Source organism: Rosa chinensis, chromosome 7, assembly GCF_002994745.2.
Source record: "Rosa chinensis cultivar Old Blush chromosome 7, RchiOBHm-V2, whole genome shotgun sequence".
Lineage (NCBI taxonomy): Eukaryota > Viridiplantae > Streptophyta > Magnoliopsida > Rosales > Rosaceae > Rosa > Rosa chinensis.
In genome coordinates this window covers 35,244,904-35,267,831 of record NC_037094.1, presented here as the reverse complement: position 1 = coordinate 35,267,831, position 22,928 = coordinate 35,244,904, and the positions used below count along the sequence as shown (strand labels likewise).

Sequence of the window (22,928 nt, the reverse complement as noted above, 5' to 3'; positions counted from 1 at the left end):
GCATGGGATGCCCCCAAATATCTAGCAAAACTCACAACACAAAAAATATCCGTAACAATCCTCTGAAAAGCTTGATGCTTGAAAACTTTGGATTAAGATTGGCGGTCGTTGGTGGATATAACATGCTTGAGTACTAATGTTGTGTTGAATAAGACTCCACTGTTGCCCTAAAAATGTTGCATATGAGACTTTAGTACTAGATGTTATCACCATGTTAGGTGTCGGAGATAAAACCTCAAAAATAAAATTTGCTGCTGATGTTCTGATAAAAGACAATTGTCGCTTTAGTAGGAATTTACTGACTTCGTTTAAACTCACCTACATATTAATTTTTTATTTTTTTAATTACATAATCACTAATTTTATAATTGTATAGCAAATATAAAATTGCATATTTAAACGAAAAGCGATGGCTGTAACTTGTAAGATTGAGATGAGGCTACTCGGCCACAGAATGACAAGGAAGGGCCGCAAATTGTCAGCAAAAGTTTCGTTTCGTTTCTTTTTTTTAACACCAGTTTTTCCTCTTCTCAAAAAAAAAAAAAAAAAAACCAGTTTTTCCTATATTTTAATTAATAATAATAATAAAATAACAGGGCCTGAAATCCAGCTGGAAGTGTGGGGCCGTCCGAAATCAAATGCAGAAACGCGTGAGAGATGATATATAATTGAGAGGAAATGGGGTGGCCCATTAGAGAGGGAAGGGCCAAAACCATTATTGGATTTATTTGAGGAGAGATACCATTTTGTTGTTTTTGACCTCTAAAGAAAAGAAAATAAAATAAAATAAAAGTCTCCGGGAGGAGCCTCTCCATGCCCTAGGATTCTTCTATTCTCCCTTGACGGTTTCTCTATTTTGTTTCTTTCTTTTGTAAATACCGCAACTGCCATTACCGACCTAATTTTGAACTATTTTGTTCTCTATTTTGTTTTAAAAATCTGTACGTGATTTGATATCTCCTTTTCTTTTAAGAGTAGATATGTCATTTTTTTCTCGCAAATACACTACGTTGTCAATATTCCTGTGACACATATCTCAATACGTCATCAGATTTGAGTTTCAGTCTATTGTCTTTAATCTGATATTCTTTTTTCATGTGTTGATGAGCCAATCAAATTTATTCTCTCACCATTTACCCAAAAAAAAAAAAAAAAGTTTATTCTCTAACCAAACTCACACATTATATGTTGTTGACAACAAACACATGGGGCAATTTTTATCAGCGGCCTCAGTGCACTTTCGTGGTTAGAAACACCACTTCTGATATATTAAGAAAATTGAAAAAAAACATATATACTTTGTTAACGATAACTTCTTTTGCATTTTAAGAATTTACTCGAATTCAAATAATTAATTGGTTTTCCTAAAGATTATTTTCTCATCCGTCATTTTTAGTGCAAGATGAACATTCTCCTCATCGTGCACTAATAATTGATGGGATCCTAAGAGCTTCATAACTTAAAGTCTCCTATAATGTTTTCAATTCTTTTACAAATGCAAGTCAAATACCCAAAAAATCAAACCACAACTTATCAATTAATTTCTTAAATGAGAAGATAAGATATTGCACTTGGTACTCTCCCAAATTAATTAAGAAAATAATTCTTGTGTACGGCATTGTCGGTGTTCGCGGTTCACTTCATTGGCAAGTACGTGACAACTAGCCAAGCTTATCATGACCATGATATTATTAGGGTTAGGTACTCACTTCCACGACTATTCTCCATTTAATTGATCACTTGATTAAGCTTGACCAAACTACCTTCTAGTGGGATTTTACATAGGAATCAACTAATATGACATCAACGACTCTATTACTGGCCTAAATTATATAAAAAGAAGTGCTCCTGTAAATTCTAAACCATTTGTATGTGCGCTAGCTTCTGTATTCAACTTGAATATTCTGATTTACTGGTATAGTGATACATATATATGACTATGTTTATACTTTATATTTCTTTTGGTACGGACAAAAGTTTATCATCTTTTTTATTTTTTATTATTTTTGTTGTCTCTCTTCTATGTAATAACTTAAATGATATTTGTGTCATTTAACGATTAGAGTTTCATGACATTTAGTCATGCTTTTTTGTATTTAAGCAGACAAATTTTTTTTTGATGTGTACTCTACTAAAACAATTCAATTTTTTCTTCCGCTAAGACGGAGCAATTATTGGAAGTAGCAGTATGTGCATTTTGGCCAAGGGTTAATTAGAAATCACGAATTAAGGCTGGTTTAGATTCAGGTATAAATTGATATGTGTTACAAAGTTGGGGAGGGGAATCATGCTAAAAGTCTAAATTGTAGGCGCGGTATGTCCATGTAGGGTCCTTAAATTCTCAATGAGACTATGATCTAACCTTTAACTAGGACAACAGTTCAAGGCATCTTCACATCCACGATACATAACTTTCATTGGTAGGTCACCTCTATGATATTCTAGGATTCCCTTGACTTCATTATAAATATCTGGTCGCATATTGTTTTCCATCTTCAAAAAGGTGAAAATTCTGTACAATATCAGATGGATACTAGAGATTTTTCACCCTTTAAATAAGTTAATAAAACATATGGTTATCAATATTGTTTGAGTCATCCATTTCTAAATATTCAAAACGTTATCAATATTGATGCACAAACAATAGAGAATATTGATAATTTGATCCCGCAAACAAAAGAGAAAGCAGAAAAATGTTTTTTTTTTCTTTTCTAAAAATAAAAAAGATGGCATTTTGGGAGAATCGAAGGAATAAGTTTGATCTTTGATGATTAATTGATGCCTTGACGGCCGCACGGCATATGGGGCATGATGTTGGGCACAGCGCATGAAAATTAATATGTATCCAAAAAAGTGAGAGGCATTTTGATTTGGATATCTGGACCATTCATTTCCATTTCAATTGATTTTGATCTCTCCATTAAAACGATGGAGTCGCTCTCATATTGTTATCATGTCACTACTCGTATTTATAATTATTGCGCCAGACCAACCTCATGCTTTGTTGATGGGAGACCAATGCAAGTCATAGTGTTCACATAATTTTTCCCAGGAAACCTAACTTCTCCTCAAACTTTCACCTCACAATCTCACATCACATCATCCTATAGTAATTTCAAGATTTGAAAACGGTTTGATTTTGATATTGTCATTATTTTCATATTATTCATGTAAAATCACTACACTGAATTGACCACCTAATTTTTGCTAGATATGTAGGGTGAAATTTGTTTGTCTTCTACCATTAGAGTCAAGTAAGATCGAAGAAAAACAACTTTTCAACAAAGATTTTATTTTGTCTTTGATATATGAAGAAAGAGGTCTTTTTCAAAAAACAAATGAAGAAAAGAGAAGAAAAGCAAAGAAGCCAAGCAAGGAGCCAATTGAAACGACAAAGGATAGGACCTATGTATGGAAGGGAAGATGCATGAAAGAAGGCGATTTGGATTGCTTAATTGCTTAACCATTCATCATTTAAGCAACAAATTGTGGCCAAAAGACAGAAGAAAGACGCAACCAATCCCATCCAACAGGCACCGGCCGACTAGCACATTCACACTCTACATTTCAATCTTCCAATCCCAACCACTTCAATTACTTTGACCCAGATCAATGCCTGTGGTAAAAAAATTTGTTTAATAAATTTCATTACGCAAATCTAACCTAACATTAAGAACCAATTGGAGTTTCTTAATGAGCACACAACAAAAAAACAATCGTAAGGGATGGAGGTTGTTAGAGAAATTTTATTTCTTACTGTATAAAGAAAAATTCATAAATATGTCACCACGAGTGTTGACTTGGTCGATCAAAAGCTGGTCCGGAGGACTCTGGTTGGTGAGTTAGTGTCGACACAAGTGAGTTGTCTAGTTTTAGAGTTCTTACTGGCTGGACGAGAGGTGAGATGTCAAGGATTTACTGCTCCTGCGCTTGTTGTCTTTGTCATACAGTTGTAGTGCAAGTTTAGAGTTAGTATATAGGTTTCCAGTGGGAAGTCTAGTGGCCATTTCTGAGTAAGAGATGTCGCCCAAAACTCGTTGTAAGCAGTTCATTATTAATGAAGTTCTTATTTGATCAAAAAAAAAAAAAAAATATGTCACCATTTTCTAGTATACTTGTGTTATTTAATAATTAATATCAAGTGTGTACTCTAGTCAGATTTCAAATCTGGATCGATCCCTTGCTTAAGGCATAAAATTCTGACTCGATTCTCATCCCTCTTTTGCTAATTGCCAATGGCTAATTGCTAAGCTGGTGCCCATCAATATAACCTCTGGAATTGATAAATCTGATAAGGATGTATACCATACATGTTCCACATTATTCAATTGCCAAAAGAAAGACTGAAAGATCTAGAAAAAGAGAAGCCAAAATTAGAGAATTCTTAGAGTAAAAGATGGGTAACCGCGTGCCCATAATGCCATAAACAAATAATGCAGTTGGAAAATGAAGTTATCAGAAAGAAAGAAAGAAAAGAATATAGCAGAAGCAATGTATCACCAGCAAGCTGCAGACTTAGCTTCCCACATGAAACCACATGTAATGTAATAAACTAAATTGATAGAGAATTGAATTTGGGGTACCATTTAGCATTTACGAACAAAACAAACATGGGTTTCTGCTTCTTCCACATGATCATCCTCACAAAGCTTGTTTTCAAAGGTACACAGCACTTGTGTAGTTTTGTTGTCTTACTCATTATTAAAGTTCTTCTTTCTTCTTGATCCTCCGAATTCAATTCAATATCACTTGTGTTGAAATGTTTGACTAGCACACCACATGTCTGATATATAATCTGAGCCCTAGAATTGAAAGTGGTCCAATTCAAGATGATAATAATTCAAGCTTTCCAAAAAATGGTGAAAATTCTAGGCACGTCTCCTCCTTTAGTCTCTACATCACATTCTCAAAACCACTACCTAATCCTAATGGAGAAAAGCTAAGACAGAAGGTGACTATTGTATTCCAAAAGCATTACAGTGTCTTAAACCTGAAAAAGTTGTGAAAAAGAAACAATTAACCCTAAATTGACAATTATAATGGTACTCTAAACGTTAAGGAACCTCGGACAACAACATTGTTCAACAAATAGACGGTTCATTTGTGCATATATGTGAGACAATCGTTGTGCTGTACTCCAGCTCATACTCGGAAAATCAAACAAAGAAATGAATGATGAAAATCGGTGGTTTGATCTGAGGACCGCTTGTAAACCAAGGCTATGGGACTGAGTTAGGCAACCACTAGACCGGAAAAGTTTACCCTAGGTAATATCAGGCACCTTGTGCTAGTTAACCTTCCTTTTTCTTTTTTTTTCCCGACAAAAGTGGTCGTCAACCTTTCTCAAGTAAATCTTGACAAGCAATTGACTTATACACCCCCTTAGCTCTTCTCAGTCCCCATCATATGCAGAATATTGGATTGTAATGCATGTTATTTTGGCCCAATACTGGCTGGTTTGGGCCTCCCAAGACAAGAGAGTCCATTGTAGTAGTTGATGGTTAATTGAGACTTTGAGATTGCATAGGAGGAAACTAAAACGAGTATATATTAAAGCCTTGTAATACAACTAGAAAGTACTCCGATACAATTGCTAATTAATATCCTATGTAGAATTACTGTTTTTTTTTTAAAAAGAAAATTATAAAAAATAATATTATTATTTACAGTCACTTGGACTTGTACAGTTGTTTATAACATGTACATTACATATTAACAGGAAGATTACATTAGGTTGAGTATTGACAACAGATTATTGTGTAGGGGATCTGAAATGTGTTCAAGCAGGTTCTGTACAGGACCTTTACCTGTCAAGGCTGCTTGACTGTAAAAGCCCAACCAGGCAACCATAGCTAGGCGCCCATTCTTTATCTCTTTCACCTTCAGCTCTTCAAAAGCTACAGGGTCTTTCGAGAGGTTCAAGGGATCGAAAAGCTCTCCTCCTGGGTAATTAATATCACCTGGCAAGTAGATTCCCAGCGGCTCTAATGCTTCAATGCCACAATATCTTGCATATTCTGGTCCAACCTAGTCACCATCAATGTTTAAAGTAAGTGAAACCTGAAAAAGGCGTCTGCATTTATGAGCCGGGAAACACAAGCTACAAACAGAATTATGAGAGGCAAATATGTAAGGAATAGCTATGTCTTCCCCACCAGTAGCAAAAGTTTAATTTTTCGATCCTAAATTGTCAATGATGATGACATACTTTTGGAATGGTGTGGTTCTCCTAATGCGTAATAGTCTGCAAGTTTATATGATCACAAAGTATGAACATGAAGTCTTTTGGGACAAGGAATTGTTCCGGACTATGCCATAGTGAGACAATGAATTATTCTGGCCGACCACAAAGAAGAAGCCAGTTTCCTTTTCAAGTCAAAGTTCCATATTCTATAACTAATAATGAGTCCGACAATAAGAATGACCAACAATAAGTTTTGTCAGGCTCTTAAATGAGCCCCATGAGTCCCATGAGTCCCAGTGCAGACAAACCAACTTGTACCAAGCACCATTTGACAACTTGTTGAAACTTTGGAATAATGAAAAGGTGAACCCTGAAAATGATTCTTTACCATCAGGAGGACTTGGCATATGGCTATGACAATTACTCCTTGGCTTCCAGCTACGTGGAGTCCTGGGATGCCAAGGTAGTCCAGTGTATCTCCCTGGTGAACATCAATAAGCCAGAAGGAAGAAGTTAATGATAATGCTCTTTGTATATGCTCATCGATAAGCCTAAACCCTAAAATCCATTCAGAAAACACATAACATGACAGCATCTCTGGGGTAGGGTGTACAGTAACAGTTATTCCCTACAACAATGCTTCAGAAATAGTTGATAATTTATCAGATGGTATATATCCACTTCAAGGAGAAACTAACACACCATAATATTGCATATTATGCCAAGATAACAAGATTGGCAGAATCTATACTATCACTTCTAAACCAACCTTTGCCAACCTGCACTTGAGCTTTACCATGAGTATGTGGTCATATGCTGTAGGTTGTAGGTAACTTAGATTGATATTAAAAGGTTCACACAACTCGCAAAATAGTTCTATAAAACTAGGTAGTCAATCTAGGGTGAGGTTTTTTAATTTCTGCAGAAAATGCGGTCCGACACAAAGGCAAAAGGATAAACAGGTAGACGTTGTAATTCTAACCATAATAAGATGATTTAATAGAAACTGGAAAGCATGTTGACAAATAACAAGTCTAAAACATATGATTGAACATCAATCTCCATAACTACCTCTGCGTCTGAAGGGGGTATGGTCATATATAGATCCCCCAACCCGGTGGATGGATAAGACTTACAGGGGTGAATACTTTCTAAATGAAAAGAAGTGAAATCTGAGGGTGAGATCCTATTTCTGTAGATATGACTCCACTTTTGAGGAAATAACATAGGAACAGACAAACTCTTAGACTAGGATTAAAACTACTGAAAAAGGCTGATTGTGTCTTCCTGATTGAATGAGTCAATGACAGATAATCCTTTCATGTCTTACACGACAGACAATACTGAGGATTTCATTTACATAAGCGGCATAGTAAACCCAAGTTAAAAATCATTTTGGAAGTATTAAAAGAGTGTCCAGTATCCACCATATAACACACTGCAACTAATTTTCAGACTGCAGTTCCATCATCCATTGTTTTGACCAAAAAATCAGCACAACTAAATTTCTAAATAAAAGTGTCCATCATTTCAGCTAGATTCATTCATCATTCCTAGAACAATCAAGGTAGTTGAATGGTCTTCACTTTATTGAGAAGATCTATGGTATTGATTTCACAGGAAAAGGAATGACATGGCAAACCAAATTCCCAGAGAGAAAAATTGATCACTAAACGAAAGTTAATTCCAACACAGAAAGTACTAACCTTAAGCTTTGAATAGCCAACTCGCCACCATACAGGCTCAACAAAGTGAAAGGCTCCTAACAGGTCTAAAATTTCTGGAACCAAAGCACCAAAGGCAGCTAGCATGGCCCAACGCGCATGGAGTATTTCAAAGCTGCAGTTTAACAAAGAATATTCTAATTATTTGACAATTAAATTTACACTTTTGCGTACTCATTTAAAGCTACACAATACCAATATTGTACTAAACATAGCAAAACACTTGAAAACAAGTATCCTTTAAATGAACTTTGCAGAACAAAGTATTTAGATCCATAGAGTAAATGTGAAACCACTCGGAGCAGATTAATGTAAAAGCAGTAACCAAATTGTGATTACCCATCAGGAAAGTTACAAAGATATAGTTTATAACTACGATAGTTACCTTTTATTTATTTATACTATTTTTTTATTTTATATTAAGAACTTAGTGAAGGAAGACATCCACAGATTTCTCCCCCTTTTTACACATTATGCAGTAGTTAGGAGATCAACCAAAACCCAGTCTTCACCTTTGAATCATGTCGCAAATATTTAGCTTACTATGTGCCACAGCTCAGAATCTTAATCTTGGAAGAAACTTTTGCTTTACAATATGAAAAGTAGGATCAAAAGCTGAAGAATCAGAAAGATCATCCAAGAACTTGCTAAGGATTTTGGGGAATGAAATAGCAGCCACTTCCATGCGTGGCCTGTTGATAACCGCTCTTACCAACTCTTTTGGAACTCTATACCAGCTGTCATGCACGACCCAATAGGAATGTGTCCTGCTAACACAGGAGCACTCCTACTACGAAAGAACTTCACGAGTTTCTAATCTCCATCTTGAGGAGTCATTTCTAGAAGGGAAAAAACTAGCACCTTCCATCAGCAGAAGCATGGAAGAGAGCTCTTTCATATCTGCATTATTTAAATCCCTCTTAAAACCAAAACCCCAACTCAAAAGGTAGACAGAGTGATCAACAGATGTAGCTATGGTTGAGTGCGGTACCTGGTTAGTCTAAAAAGTAAAGAAGCCTAGGAAACAATGACTTCAACAAATTGTCCCCAGCCACAAGTCCTCCCACAACCTTACCCTATCAATCTTTCCCACTGCAACCTGACAGCACATAGAGAAGGTATGTCATCCATGAGAAATATCCTTTGAAGGACCCAAATAGAGCCCCTTACTAATACATCTGCATCCCCCATTCTCCTTAATCCCATATTTGTCTCTCATCAGAATGTACTAGAGTCACTTTCCAAACGGAACATCCATAACCACTTGGCAAACAAAGCCAAACATTTCTTCAATAGGTCACCAATTCCCAGGCCTTCTCTCTCATTACTCTCTGACAACCATTGCCACTTAATTATGTGATCTTAGCTGCCTTCCTTAATACTTTACAAAGAAAGTTTCTCATTATCATCTCCAATTTCCTCGCCACCCTTTTAGGAATTTAAACAAAAACCTGTTAGAGTCTCCAGAACACCTTGAACCTGACTAAATAGACCTCCCTGGAGAGGAAAATCAACTTCCAACTTTGCAATCTTCTCCCTACCTTCTCTATAACCAGATTCAAAAAATCAGTGCTCTAGGATCACCCCCAGCAAAAGACCCAAGCACTTCAAGGCCAAGACCCAACAGTGCATCCCAATAGGTTATCAAACCTCTCCACTGTCTGATCTACAGAATTAATCCCCACCAAGGAGCATTTCGCTTTATTATACCAGATAAACCATAAAACAATCTAGATTCACAGAAGATTGAACCAGCTTTACTTACACCAGACACAAGGAAAATAGTATGATCTGCAAATTGCAGATGAGAAACTAAACCCTCTCCCTTCCTAGTATCAAAGCTTCAATAAGCTTCATCTCCTTTTCCTTTTCTAGTAATCTGCTCAACACATCTCCGTTGCCTCATTATGCATATTCTATCTAAAAATTTGTCACCCCTCTGTCTATTGTGATATAATGAATCACAGCTAAAACCAATAGGACTCTGTAGTAAATTATAAGCAAGAACTCAGTAAGAAGATTATGTAACAGAAGAAATGAAACTGCAGCTCACTTAAAATATCTTTGGAAAGCCACGGGATCCTTGCTCAGACCTACAACATCAAAACCATAATCCCCAGGTAGTTCTCCAGTAAGATATGCCGGATAATCATATGGGATAGGACCAAGCCAGCGGGGACGCTCTTCTCCATACCACAAGCTGTGAAATATACCCCATAGTTAGTACAAATTTAGGGTAAGTCCGTGATGCTATACAGATATTTTACTAGACATCTTAAGGCATATAAGTAAACGAACAATAATTTATGACTTCTATAAGAAGTAATAAAAATTAGAATTTTTGTTTAAGAGAACATAGGTTAGTATAATAGTTGGTAAACCCAAAATAAGGTCCTCAGTAAAATGTCATTGGTTTCGCTATGGGGTATTCGAATGGAACCTCAGCAGATGACTAGCTAGACAGTGGCTATGACCAATTTAACAGATAGAAAGCTATTGATGCTTGCATAAATCATAAAAATAGCTAGCGCCTTAGAAACTAGAGATAACACTTTCCATCTTTCCATAAATGTGTTGGCTATTGAAACAACGATGAATGAAATTTATAGACGAAATGTTACAACTTACAGTAAAAAAATGAATGAGAGTGAAAAATGATCCATCAACTACATAACCATGGAGTGTTTGAGATACATAGATAATGGCTCACCCGAAAAATTACCTCCGATTGCGAGCATTTTGGGCCAAGGCCCTGAACCTGGAAGAATTCTCAACCGCAACTTTCTTCCTTTCTTCCAATCGCCGCTGCAGCGACTCTCCGAGAGCGCTATTGGCTATGGCTTTCACGGCGGTGAATGGAATCGCCGAGAATACCACAACTCCGACAAGCTTCGGAGTTCAGAAGAATGAATACGTCAGCAGTGAAGTGATAATCACAGTGCAGCAATGGAAATTGGTAGGGGTGGAGAGAGAGAGAGAGAGAGAGAGAGAGAGAGAGAGAGAGAGGAGCGCACCTCTTGCCATGAAGCTGTGCATACGGAACGACGACGTTTGGGAAATGTGAGGTTGGTTGTGGATTTTAGGGCGAGAGATGGGGGACGAGGAATGAAAGAAGCAAGGGAGGAAGGCGAAGCTGGTGGTGGAAGGAGAGCCATGGTGTCATGATAGCCGTTCGAATTTGGAACTATACATAGGTGGGATTGTAAGCAATTATTTACCAATGTTATTCGGATGTAAACTTCTCTAGGCTAAAATATCCTCGATATTTTTTTTATTTTTTTTATAAGTATCGATATTAATTTCACATCTTTTTAATATTGTATTTTTAATTGATTATACAACTTTTATCTAAAATTTCAGTAAAATTTCCTTCAATATTCGATATTTTCATTAATTTTTTTTCTTCGCACTATCAATATTTCCATGACTTTTGATATTTTGATCATTTACCTACCAACCACATTACCTAGAAGGCTAGAATTACATAATAAGAACGGGTACGGGAGAGTCTCCAAATATTTTTGTATCAAATGACAACCTCCTAATTGTTAAAGTAGGAATCAATCAGCTTCTATTAGTTTTGTTATGAGAAATGCACATGGTTATCCTTTGCTTGTAGCTTCAAAAAAATTGATGATACTGGTGTTCTTGTGGCTGAAGCTAATGTCCTTAGAGATGGTCTTCATTTTGCACGTTTTTATAATCATACTAAAGTTGCTGATTAATTGTGGGAAAGAACTCAATTCTTTAGAGAATCAGAACCTTTGTAGAATATATCCAAAAACTAGCTACAAACTTTCTTTTCATAAGTTTTGGACATGTTTTTAGATAAGTCAATTTTGTAGCTGATAAACTAGCTAGTTTTGTTCATAAGGATAATACTTCCTTAGTTTGGCTTAATTGCATTTCCCTTCTTTCGTTCCCAACGTTCCATCTGGATCAGCTGGGAGGAGGAGTTACTAAGGGCTTTGTTATATAGGTTTGTTTCTCTTACTTTTGTTTCTCTCATCAAAATAAATAAATAAATAAAAAAGAATATGGGAGAACAGTTATATATATATATATATATATATATATATATATATATTTTAAATCATTTATCTAGTCTTATATACCAACACTCAATTGTGATACAAATAGAAATTAGAATCATTTCAGAGTACTTACTAAAAAAAGACTTGTGACCTAAAATCAAGTAAAATTAGAAGATAGCAAGCTCCTCCCCTTTACGGTCAGAACTTGTACCTTCCTCAACAACTAACAACCTCAACAATAGATTGGTCTTCTTACTCTTGATTTTTTTCTTCTTGTCCATCGTAGCTTCAGGCTTCAAAACTTTACTTTTCCTAATGGTATCATAAGGGAGCTTGTGAAGGCTACCCACCGGCCTCCTTTCTTCTTCTTAGCTTGCCCACACCAACAAATGCCACAGCCACTAGCCCCATTTTAATAGCATCCAGATTCTTCTTACCTATGACTAGACTCAACCTTAACTTCTTGGGAGAGATAGTAACACTATCATCAGTCTTTAACCTACACTTTCTAGTGATAGGTTCAACTATACTTCCAAGCTCCTCCAATTTTCATATATTGACTTGTCGACGCGGCTTGTGTAGCATTGCTGTCTAGGTAGTAAAAAATGATTCTGAGATGCCTCTTAGTACTTAAGCTTTGTAAACTAGGGTTTGGCCGTTAATCAGAACCCTATAATTTGTCGACCCATAAACACGGATGCAGACTGTTGCGCCGTCATTCTCGCAGCTTCAACATCATTCTCAAACGCTAGACCACAGAAAGCTGACGTGCGTCACCAAACCACACTTCCCACACTGACCAAACAACTTGTCATATTTAAACCTAACCAGAAACCCCATCGAATCCTCGACCCAGAATTGGTGCGTGAATAATAGAGACTGTGACAGTTCGATCTTAATGCAGATTCTGAAGCTTGCCGGCGCAAAATGTCGACCGGTCCCAATCCTTAAATTCCCAAGATTGTTTCCAATCAACCTCATGATTCGCTCTGAGTGAAACGCCCGCAGAACTCTTGTAATACAATCCAATACGAAAGAAAACTTTAGTGGTGTAGATGCCACTGAGCTAACCTAGTCGTACTCTACCAAGGCCATCGAAGCCTTATTGAACCTCACTGAATCACCACGCCAAACCCTAGACCTATCGGCAGGTTAGAAAACGAGATTAACACATGATTTCATTCAGCCTCTTTGACCTGATAAGTGCCATTGATTCTCCAGACACTTCGAAACATTTCAAGGAAGGACTATCCTTATTGAATCCCCCTGAGTCACCACACCAAACCCTAGACTTGTCGGTCAGTCAGAAAAAGAGAATAACAAACGATTCTATTCAGCCTCTTTGACCCGATAAGTGCCATTGATTCTCCAGACACTTCGAAACATTTCAAGGAAGGGCGATGCTTATAGTCTCGTGATGTGAGGAGTTTCCCCACCAAGAACACTTCCGGTTGTCTCAGGCCTTTTCCTTGAGATGGTCGCAGATCCACCGACCACTTCTCTTCTGTGATGTCGAGAGAGGAGTCTAGGCGGGCTGTCATTGCATCAACTGACAACATTATTTGGTTATGTTGAAAGATCTCGCAGAAAAAACCATGAGCCTAGTTTTGGGATAGAGAAAGTGGCGCTAGTTTGCTAACAATGTTTTATTTTCTTCTTAATGGGAGTATACAGGCTATGAGCCTATGATAATAGCTGTTTTGATACATTGACATTTTCGTAAATAATGAAAATTAAAATTGTGATGACATTTTTGTACAAATTAATATTTCTTATATTTTGGTGGCTTTATGAGAAAAGAAAATTAATCTTCTCTCTTTTTCTTTAATTTTCCTTTTGGATAAATTTCAGTTTAGTACTCTGTGGTTTTGGGGTAACATCATGTCAGTCCCTGCTCTTTCAATTTGATCAGCAACACCCCTGTGCTTTCAATTTCAATCAGCCGTGCCCAAATTTTACTGTTCCGTCCAATTTGAACGTTAACTTTGACTGGATTGACAAAGTAAAATTTGGACAGAACAGTAAAATTTGGGCACGGCTGATTGAAATTGAAAGCACAGGGGTGTTGCTGATCAAATTGAGAGAGCAGGGACTGACATGATGTTACCCCCAAACCACAGGGTACTAAACTGAAATTAATCCTTTCCTTTTTCATGTAAGGGCTAAATACAAATTACTACCCTGTGGTTTAGGTCCAAAATTAATTCAGTCTCTGAACTTCTAATTTCATCAAAAACACCCATGCACTTTCAATTTTGATCTAATAGGTCCAATTTGTTAGTTTTCCGACAATTGAGTTATTTAACTTGTTAATGTGGCTCATATGTGGCCTATGTTTTATGATGTTGTGTCAAGATGGTCTGCACAGTCAATTTAGGAGTGAGTCATACTATTAAAAATAAATAGTTTTTCAACAAATAATCCAACTATAACTTAAACCCATAATAGAATATTAACCAATTGGACCTATTAGATCAAAATTGAAAGTGCATGGGTGTTTTTGATGAAATTAGAAGTCCAGTGACTGAATTGATTTTAGACCTAAACCACAGGGTACTAACTAGTATTTAGCCCTTCATGTAACTAATCAGCCCTAAAATAAAAATGAAAACCCTATTCTCTCTAGCAGCGCCTCCCCGTGCACTCACTCTAACCCAGCCTCCTCTTGCTAGCCGGTTTCCAATATCAGGGCACCTCTACCCTTCCATTGATCTATCTTTGCCAGAACTAACCCCTACTATTGACGATTATTATAGAGGTAGTCTTGTAGCCCTGTTAATTTGGGCTGGCAAAAGCCATGGCGGTGGTGAAAGGGTGGAACGCTTCATCCGTAATGGTGACCCGGTTTCCTCCTACAATTGCTGAGACCAGTGTGACGCCTATGTGGCAACAGTTGAACATCCCCGAGGCTGTTGAGGGCGCGCTGCTAGTAGGCGGAGGAGCCAAAGGAACCATTTGGCTGTTGTGGATTACAGAGATATGCTTTGCTGATGCCACTGGGTATGGCGGTGATGTTCATCTCGGCCCGGAGACCAATGCAAAGGATGGAGGAGAGTCACTACAAGCAGGTGACGGAGATGCCATGGTGAGAATGTTGATGCCGGCGCAGCTGGATGCTGGTGGCGAAATCTCATGGGCTCAGGCTCGGGCTCTGGTGCATAATTGGATCAGGGTGTCCAAATCAATATGGCAGGCGGTCTGCCGCATTTGGGCTCCTATCTGTACCTAACTCTTGATGGTTTTGACGGCGAAGATGGAGGAATTACCGTCGACTATGTCAGTGTTCAAATCATGGCTGGTTGAATGGCCGTCGGCGACTCTGATGGCAGGGAAAGCATGCTGGTGGGTCCTTGGGCGTCTTGGGCCGCTGATTGGGACTGCAGCTCTGCAATCAAGTTTTGGGCCGGGATCTCTTGGGTCCAGAATGTGTTTTGGGTCTTTGTACCCATTTTTAAATTAGTTTTGTTTTTAACTAGCCTATTACTATGCGAGATTCGTTCATAGTTATAGGCCTACTTTGCATAAGTGAGCATGGGTACCGTCAAATGATCGGACCTAATCTATGTATCACTGTGGTTTTACCACAAACTCTTTATCTACCCAGTGATGGTAAAGGAAGGATATGTAATGGTCGTTTCTAGCCTGAGTAATATTAATATATCGACATGATATTCTTCAAAAAAAAAAAATGAGAAAAGAAAATTAATGGTCCAAGTGTTATAAGTCCTTAGCCTTATGTCTTATTCTTTTGTTTTTTTATCAGACCGTATATCTTATTCTTGTGTATAATCCAAAAAGAATATTTAAAATAGAGTTTTTTAATTCAACAGTATCTGAACTCTTCGAGGACTTTTAATACCTGTACTTTCAAAGTGATCAAGGTAATACCTGGACTCCAGTTTTCCTGTCAACGTCATACCTATTTTAGAATTCCGTTATAGCTTCGTTATTCAGAGGACCATGGGCGCACGTGAGTCAAAAAGTGAGGGCGTAAAAGACTTTTTCATTCAATTCCACCCTAAAGTCTTCTTACATCAATTTTGTGAAAAATAATTTTAAAAAAGAAACTAATGAATTCTTTATCATCGATGAAAAAAAAGTCTTCATCTTTGTTCTTGATAAGAACACCGGTCAACCGCCACCACCCAAACCCTAGACTCCTCCTCCTACTATTACACCACCATCTCCCCGGAATCAACCTAAACCTGATGATTGGATATTATCTCTTCTCATCCTTTTGGTATCGAACTCTTGAAGCAACCACCCCATCGACTCGAACGTGACCATCGAAACAGCCTCGAGCATGTTTTGGCTGATCCGGCCCCACCAATCGGAGACCAAATTGACATTGTTCTCTCATAGAGTCACGAGATCATCACATGCGAGAACACATACCACCATTTCGGCAATCGAGAATCGGAGTAGTAGTTGATCTCTTTCTTTGTACCGATGATGAGATCGGAGAGACGTTGGAAGTGAGGATAGGCTAGTGAGTATGTTGAAGGAAAGGGACTTGGATGGAGATGGGACTCCGAATCAAATGGAGTTTTGCATTATGATGTTCGATTGAGTCCTGAGTTGATGGACGAGAGTTGGGTTTGGCTTGAGCAGGGATTGCAGAAAGAGGCAAAGAGCTAATCAATAATACTAAGGTACCTTGATCTTGATTGATATATATGTAGAAAACTGAGGAAGAGTTTTGTTCTTTTTCTTGGTTTGGTTGCATTCTAGACTTTACATCTTCATTGTTGTTCGTTCTAAAGCAATGAAATTGAATATAGAGGACTTAGCTAGTATGTGTTGAATTTGGGAGAGAGGAGATTGTGGACAAGGGTTATGGAGTCTACTTTTGTTCAAGAGAATGGGTGGATCTGGGAGAGAGGAGATTGTGGACAAGGGTTATGGAGTCTTCTTTTGTTCAAGAAGAGTGGGTATGAGATCGAGGTGAAGTCTAGAGGAAAAAAATGAGTCCAAGAACTCCAAAGAAGACGAGAGGTGGAGAGGTGGAGGCAAAAAAAGAGGATTCAAATTTGCTCACCACTTTTATTTTGTGGTGATATCACCACCCTATTAAAACTTGCCACGTCATATAGAATTAAATAAATACTTAAAATATTTTTTTTTTAATGAAACATCATGATTAACTATAATTATATTTTATGACACATGATAATTTTATATTAAGTGGTGGTATCACCACCAAAGTATTGGTGGTGAGCAAATTTGAATCCAATGATTAAAAAATAAAAAGGTAAATAGTGTTCAAGTAAATCCAAAATATGTGTCTGGCATAAACTCTAGGTTACTTACTCTAGTTGTAATAGGGTTTATGTTAGAGATATTCTCGGAGATATTCGTAGATATCCAATTATTGTGCAATTATGTTTCCATGTACAACTGTATCTCTATGCTTGTAATCCTCTATATAAATAAGCCCCTATTATCAATGAAAGCACAACTCAATTCTCTCATAATTTTTGATTCCCTAAAACATATTATCAGCACGAAGCCCTAACCCTGAAACCCTAAAGTCATAGCTTTCAAATCCTAACAACCACCGAACCCCACATTGAAGCTCTTGATCCCAGGAACTCAGAACCGACGGTGGAACAACCGAAACCGATTGGAAAAGTACCGAACCGGCCCCCACAAGAGAAAAAGGATTCCTGCCCGGTTAGCCACCTTCCAGACCGCCTTCTATAGTCAAATTTGGTCAGTATCGGTGTTTTGACTGCAGGATCAAGGAACTGGAATCATAACTTCCAGAACTGGCCATAATGTCACCAGACCGGCCAGCTCAGTACTTATACGCCAAACTGACCAGCCCAGTTCACTACCCTGCACATTTTCAGCCCAACCTAGTGTGAGTAGTAGTCTTGCCTAGCCTTTGCGCGAGCCTCTGTCCGCCACGGTTCACCTGCGCATTCCCGGCACCGATGCAGCAGCAGTTTCCAACCAAAAATAGAAAACCGAAAGGAAGAAGAAGAAAAAAAGAGGCACGTGGCCCAGAAAGAAAAAGAAAGGGGCGCAGCCCAGAAAAAAAGAAAGAAAAAACGAGTAGCCCAGAGAGAAAAGAAAAGGGACGTGGCCGAGCAAAAGAAAAATGAAAAAAAAGGAGGAAGAAGGTGGATGCAGGCCCAGAAGAGAAGAAAAGGAAAAAAAAGATGAGACCAGCCCAAAAGAAGAAGTCAAGGCCCACCAACCAATCCTCAGTAGGCTTGGGCCTAAGCAGAAAAAAAGAAAAAAAAAAGGAAGGCCAGCCCACCAGCCAAACAATTTCGCCAACCACCGCCAAGCTCCGGGCATCTCCTGCGACCAAATTCCGGCGACTTTTTCCTGCAAATTTTTGACACTTTTTGAGGTATGTTTTAAAGGTTCTTTTAGTTCCCCTTTTTGAAGTTTTTTATTATTATTTTTCTCTTCTTTTTCTCTTCTTTTTCTCGGGGACTTTCTATATCCATTTCTTCTTCATAGGGGAGACCAAAAAGCAGAACTGTTGGGGTTCGTGCTCACTCCAAACTTAGAGCTTATAGAGTCCTCCAAACTTAGAGTTTGTTGAGAAGTTATGATCGACTACAAACACATCATTGTTTCGGTCTAATTTAATACCTTTTGGAATCAGATTTCTTGGAAGTGATTATGCTTAGAAATTCCTAATTTCTTGGGAGCGACTACGCCAAAAAAATTTATATGTTTTTATGGTAGTATTTTTCACTCTGAAACTAATCATTTTTCTTGTTCTCTTTCAGGATGAGTAACCTAAACAAACTGGACTTCGCTCTATTAGGAACAACTGGCTCTGGATATCACAAGTGGGTTCGTGATGTCAGCCAGCATCTTAAGGCCGATGGAATCCTAGATATGATTCTAGAGCCTAGCCAGGACGTGCTAATTGTTGAGCAAGCTCAACCTTTGGAAGTAAATAGAGCAGCCTTAGAGGCAAATAAGGCAAAAGCCATCATCCTAGTGACTCGTCATATGGATGATCTGCTCCAATACGAGTATATGAACGAAGAAGACCCCAGAAGGCTGTGGGTCTCACTTGAAGAAATATTTGGTAACGTCCGTGACTCCCTGCTTCCTGAACTAGAAGTGAGATGACATAGCCTCTGCTTTTGTGATTTCAAGTCAGTTATTGACTACAACTCGGAAGCACTTCGCATTTAATCCTTAATGAAATTTTGTGAAAAAGATATCACAGATGCGATGTTGATTAGGAGGACTTTCTCTACCTTCCATGTCTCTGCATTGATGGTTGGTAAGAACTATCAAATCGATGCTACTGTAGGACGGATCACAAGGTGTCATGAGCTCATTGGAGCTATGAATGCCGCTGAAAAGCATGACAACATCCTTGTGAAGAACTATAATTCGAGACTCATGGGAACAGAGCATATTCTGGAGTCCAATTATAGCCGCGCCGCTAAGGGAGGGCACCAAGGGCGAAACCCTAAATTTAGGGACAATTCTGGACGTTTGGTCCATATTCTCTCTCTAATGAGGAAGGCAACCGCCAAAATAGGCGGACAAGAAACTGAAGAGGTCAACGTGGAAAGAAAGAGAGAGGCAACGCCTCTGGCCATGTTGGTGGCGCCACCAACATTAAGAGCCATCCAAATGACACTTTCAAAGAGCCTCAATGAATGGAGTCTGAGTACAGAGATGAATGTTCCCGATGTGGATTATCCGGTCATTGAGCACACGTTTATAGAGCTTGTGAATAAATTGTCACCGTCGACAAAGCATATTGTGAAGCAAGAGAAGCTCACTATGTGGAACAAGAAGATCAAGAAAATGATCTAGAGTGAAGGGTTGAAGACTTCAAACCTGGCTAAAATCAATAGATCGCCAATTCTATTTTAAGTCTTTATTTTTTCAAGAGATGTAATAGGCAATTATCATATACTTTGTAGTAAATGTCATTGGTTTAGTTTTTTTTTCACATAGTCTTATCCAAAATGAGTATGATGTCTAGGAAGTTTTTGAGATAAGTGGTACTTAAGCGAGTTTTGCTCCACTGACATCTCTCTACTCACTTGATCATATTTATTTTGAAGTTACCGAAAAAAGTCAAACGACTACCTTTGTTTTGCATTAGCTAGCATTCAGATTAGATTCTCTTAATGGTTAAGTGACAATGATGTACACCGTTGGCTTATGAATAAAATTTTGAGTTATTTTCATTATGACTCCATTTTGATTCTAAGCATATTACTTTGTGACTACGATGGTTGGGCCATTAGGATTAGTTTAAGGACATGGAATAGCCCAAATTCCATTTGTTAAATAGCACCTTGATTATTGTCACAGAAACTCTAAATGCTCTAAGGGCAAATCAAACCCTATTGAGTCATTCGAGCCAACAGATTCCATGTGGGAACGCATGTAGAGAACGAAAATGAGTTCCTTTGCAATACCTCTAATGATTGCGAATAAAGGCGTATCTTAGAGAAGTTTATGTGTTTTTTCTAGTAGACTCTATGTCACTATTCGAATTATTAAATCCAATAAAGTCATGAGACAAAATCTCTTGGATTTAGACACATATTGGCTTTGTCACAACAGGATAGGTCATCCTAGTCATGATATGATAATCCATCTACTAAAGACTTCACAAGGACATCCATTCTTTTGAGCGAAACGAAGCAAGAATCAAAAGTTGATTCCTGGACTAAGTGTGATCGCCGTTGCTACCTCTGGTGCCGCCCCGTCCACTACCAGCCTAGGGCTGACATAGTCCCTATCCATGACACCATCCATGGGGTCCATCATGGTGATGGCACCCCAGGTGATGCTGCAATCACCAACTTTGCTTCAAATAGCGTTTCAAACGCTCAGGCTGAACCACAATCCTCATTGGTTACTTCTCAGGCCTATCACTCATTTTACAAAGCCCATTCCTTAGAAAAATTAGGACTAAGACCGGACGCTATGCAAAGGAGATGAATGTACTTGTTCTGTTCTTACATAGAATACGTGGGGATTCTGTGGACTAATTCAACTAACTTGCGACGTTTAAATATTTCATGATGTTGATTGACACGCAAACACGCTGGTCACATGGTGTGCCATTATCCACCTGTAAATGCTGCTTATACTACACTCCTAGCTATCATATGATAACAGCCTCACTCCCTAGATCATCCTATTCAGTCAATTGGACTTGACAATGCTAGAGAGTTTACATCGAAGACTTTCGATGGTTATTGCATTGGGACTGATGTTGGACATCATATTCCCATGTACACACCCAAATAGTCTCGCGGAAACGACTACGATGGTAGTCCAGACATTGGTAATGCTCACCAATCTCCTTATATCCGCTTGAGGTGATGCAATATCGCATGCAGCTATGCTAATTCGTCTACGACCCACCGCCACTCAATCTACTTCTGCATTATAGCTAGTGACTGGGTACTAGTATCGTTCTTATGCATATTTGAGTGTGTTATTTATGTGCCAATTGCGCCGCCACAGCGCTCTATGATGGGTCCTTACAGACGAATGGGCAACTAAGTTGGATTTGAGACCCCAACAATAGTCCGCCACTTAATGCCCTTTCCAGGCAATCTCTTTACTGCTAGATTTGAGGATTGTTACTTTGGTGAGACAATTTTCCCGTCGTTAGGGGGAGATAAGAACACGGATGTTCAACAGGAACGAGAAATTGTCATGGTCTATCCCCACTATGTCTCATCTCGATCCTTGCTAAAGTGATGAGATTACACATATCTACTGCAAATATGTCTGCAAGGATGGACGTCCCTACGAGAGGATGTAACGCCACCCTACAAGGAAGTAGGCATAACACTAACGCCTTAAAGAGTGACACTTTAGCGTTATAGGCCATGGCTCCAGGTAGGATGCGTTGGAGGCCTGTGAGTTCGAAGGATATTTTGGCATAACTCAATCATTTGATCATCGACACTCAAAATCTATCTCATGAGAATCTTCCAGATTATGGTTATCGTTGGGGGATGCCTCAACATCAGAACCTATTCCTGAGAATATAGAGCTCTTTGAAAATTACACTAGTGTACATGAGATGTAGGATAGAAGCTCTATCATGATTGATGATGGATTCGCGCATTTCATTGCGCTTAAGTTTGTTGAGTCTGATTATATCAAATCACGCTCCATTGATGAATGAATGCCAACGTAGAGCGATTTGGCCTAAATGGAAAGATGCGATCCAGGTTAAGTTGAATTCTCTAACGAAGAGGAAAGTTTTCGAGCTAGTGATGCCAACACCTCCTAAACATAAAACCTGTTGACTAATGGGTTTTCGTTAGAAAGCGTGATGAGAAAAGGAGATAGTAATCTCGCCTTATGGAGCAAGGTTTCTCATAAAAGGCTATGGAATTGACTACGATGAGTCATATTCTCTCATAATGGATGACCTTATCAGTTTGGTAGTTTCAGAATAATTGAACATGCAGCTTACGAATGTGGTCACTACGTATCTCTATGGGGATCTAGATACGGTATATACATGAAGGTTCATGGTGAAGTTCATTTGCCCAAGTCAAGTGGCTCTAGACTATGGAGTGCGTTTGCAATGAGATTGAAACACTCACTAAAGTGACTATTTGATTGGGAAGGGATATGCCCGCGTGTTTTTAAGACAAGTTTCGGATTCTATAGCGGTTCATGTTAGACATGATCTTCATTGGAAGCCCTTAAAGAGTTAAGGGAAACCGCTGAACACTTAAAATCCGAGTTTGAGATGACTGATCTTGGGAGAACACGATTATGTCTTGGTTTGGAACTTGAGCATCATGTTGATAGATGCTTAGGTGTTTTGACAATGTCAAGCCTTCAAGCACCCCCATGATTATTCATAATCTTGATCCTGAAAATGATCCTCTTCGTCCGAATGATGATGACGAAGATGTGCTAGAGGCTAAGGTGCCATGCTTGAGTACAATAGACGCATTATTGTACTTAGCTCAATTCACAAGACCAGATATCTCATTTGCAGTGAAC

General features: G+C 38.4%; 1 protein-coding gene across 1 annotated transcript; it reads right to left on the bottom strand.

The window, feature by feature from the left end:
• Nucleotides 1-5,621: 5,621 nt before the first annotated feature.
• Nucleotides 5,622-11,099, bottom strand: LOC112175373 (chlorophyll a-b binding protein 7, chloroplastic). Its single transcript, XM_024313045.2, has 6 exons — nucleotides 10,923-11,099; nucleotides 10,631-10,797; nucleotides 9,962-10,108; nucleotides 7,891-8,023; nucleotides 6,573-6,665; nucleotides 5,622-6,027 (listed from the first exon to the last, which is right to left on the bottom strand). The coding sequence occupies exons 1-6, from the start codon at nucleotides 11,061-11,063 to the stop codon at nucleotides 5,725-5,727; spliced, it is 984 nt and encodes a 327-aa protein (XP_024168813.1). The 5' UTR covers nucleotides 11,064-11,099; the 3' UTR covers nucleotides 5,622-5,724.
• Between the last annotated feature and the right edge of the window lie 11,829 nt (nucleotides 11,100-22,928).